Raw genomic sequence first — 703 nt, 5'->3', positions numbered from 1 at the left:
TTTTAGAGGGAAGGGTAGAGCTACACAGTTTCTTGGAGAAGCTTGTTGTAAGCCAGGGTATTGCTCGTAGCTATTGCATTTTTCAGGCACTGCCAGAAGTAGGGCTGAGATCGAGGGTTAGTTGGCCATTCCAGAACAGAACTTCTGCACAGCCTCTTCCTCAGCCGGACGTACCTGGACTTCTGCAAAACCTTCTCAAGAAATATCAAGATAATGACATCCACTTTTTCATCTAGAAGTCGCTGGTGGGCCATGTAAAACGTTGTCTTGAAGCTGCCGCTTTTGATGTACCTGTTGGTCAGCACAAACACGGTCTTTTTGCTCAGCTGAATGCTCTGGGAAAGGTTGTCAAAGACCGGCTGTCCTGGGAGCCAGTCCCTCTCTTCCAGGCATAAATTGTACTGCCTGGCTTTTTGATCCTCCAGCCTTTCAACCAGTTCTGTCAGCACCCACTCATTCACAGCTGCGTCTCCATTGTCGTAGGCAATAAAAGCATCGTAGCAAGCATCTGGGAAAGATAAACGCCGATAGCCCTTCAGCTTGGCAGCGCAGTAGTGGTAGCTATACCACACATCCCAGAAATAGAGGTGGTTCGTCACTGTGAACACCATCAAGGCGAGGACAGTTGAAGCTGACAGAGCATAGAGGATCAAGTAGGAGGTGTCCAGCTCACAGGTATAGAGATCCAAGAAAACCACACTCT

At 48.5% G+C, this 703-nt stretch overlaps 1 protein-coding gene across 1 annotated transcript; it reads right to left on the bottom strand.

The window, feature by feature from the left end:
* Positions 1-6: 6 nt before the first annotated feature.
* Positions 7-637, bottom strand: LOC104547496 (toll-like receptor 7). The gene has a single exon (XM_010193202.1). It carries the CDS (start codon positions 609-611, stop codon positions 21-23), a length of 591 nt encoding a protein of 196 aa, XP_010191504.1. The 5' UTR covers positions 612-637; the 3' UTR covers positions 7-20.
* Between the last annotated feature and the right edge of the window lie 66 nt (positions 638-703).

This window comes from Mesitornis unicolor, unplaced genomic scaffold (genome assembly GCF_000695765.1).
Source record: "Mesitornis unicolor isolate BGI_N332 unplaced genomic scaffold, ASM69576v1 C13072935, whole genome shotgun sequence".
NCBI classification, from domain to species: Eukaryota; Metazoa; Chordata; class Aves; order Mesitornithiformes; family Mesitornithidae; genus Mesitornis; species Mesitornis unicolor.
This window is presented reverse-complemented; position numbering and strand designations above follow the sequence as displayed.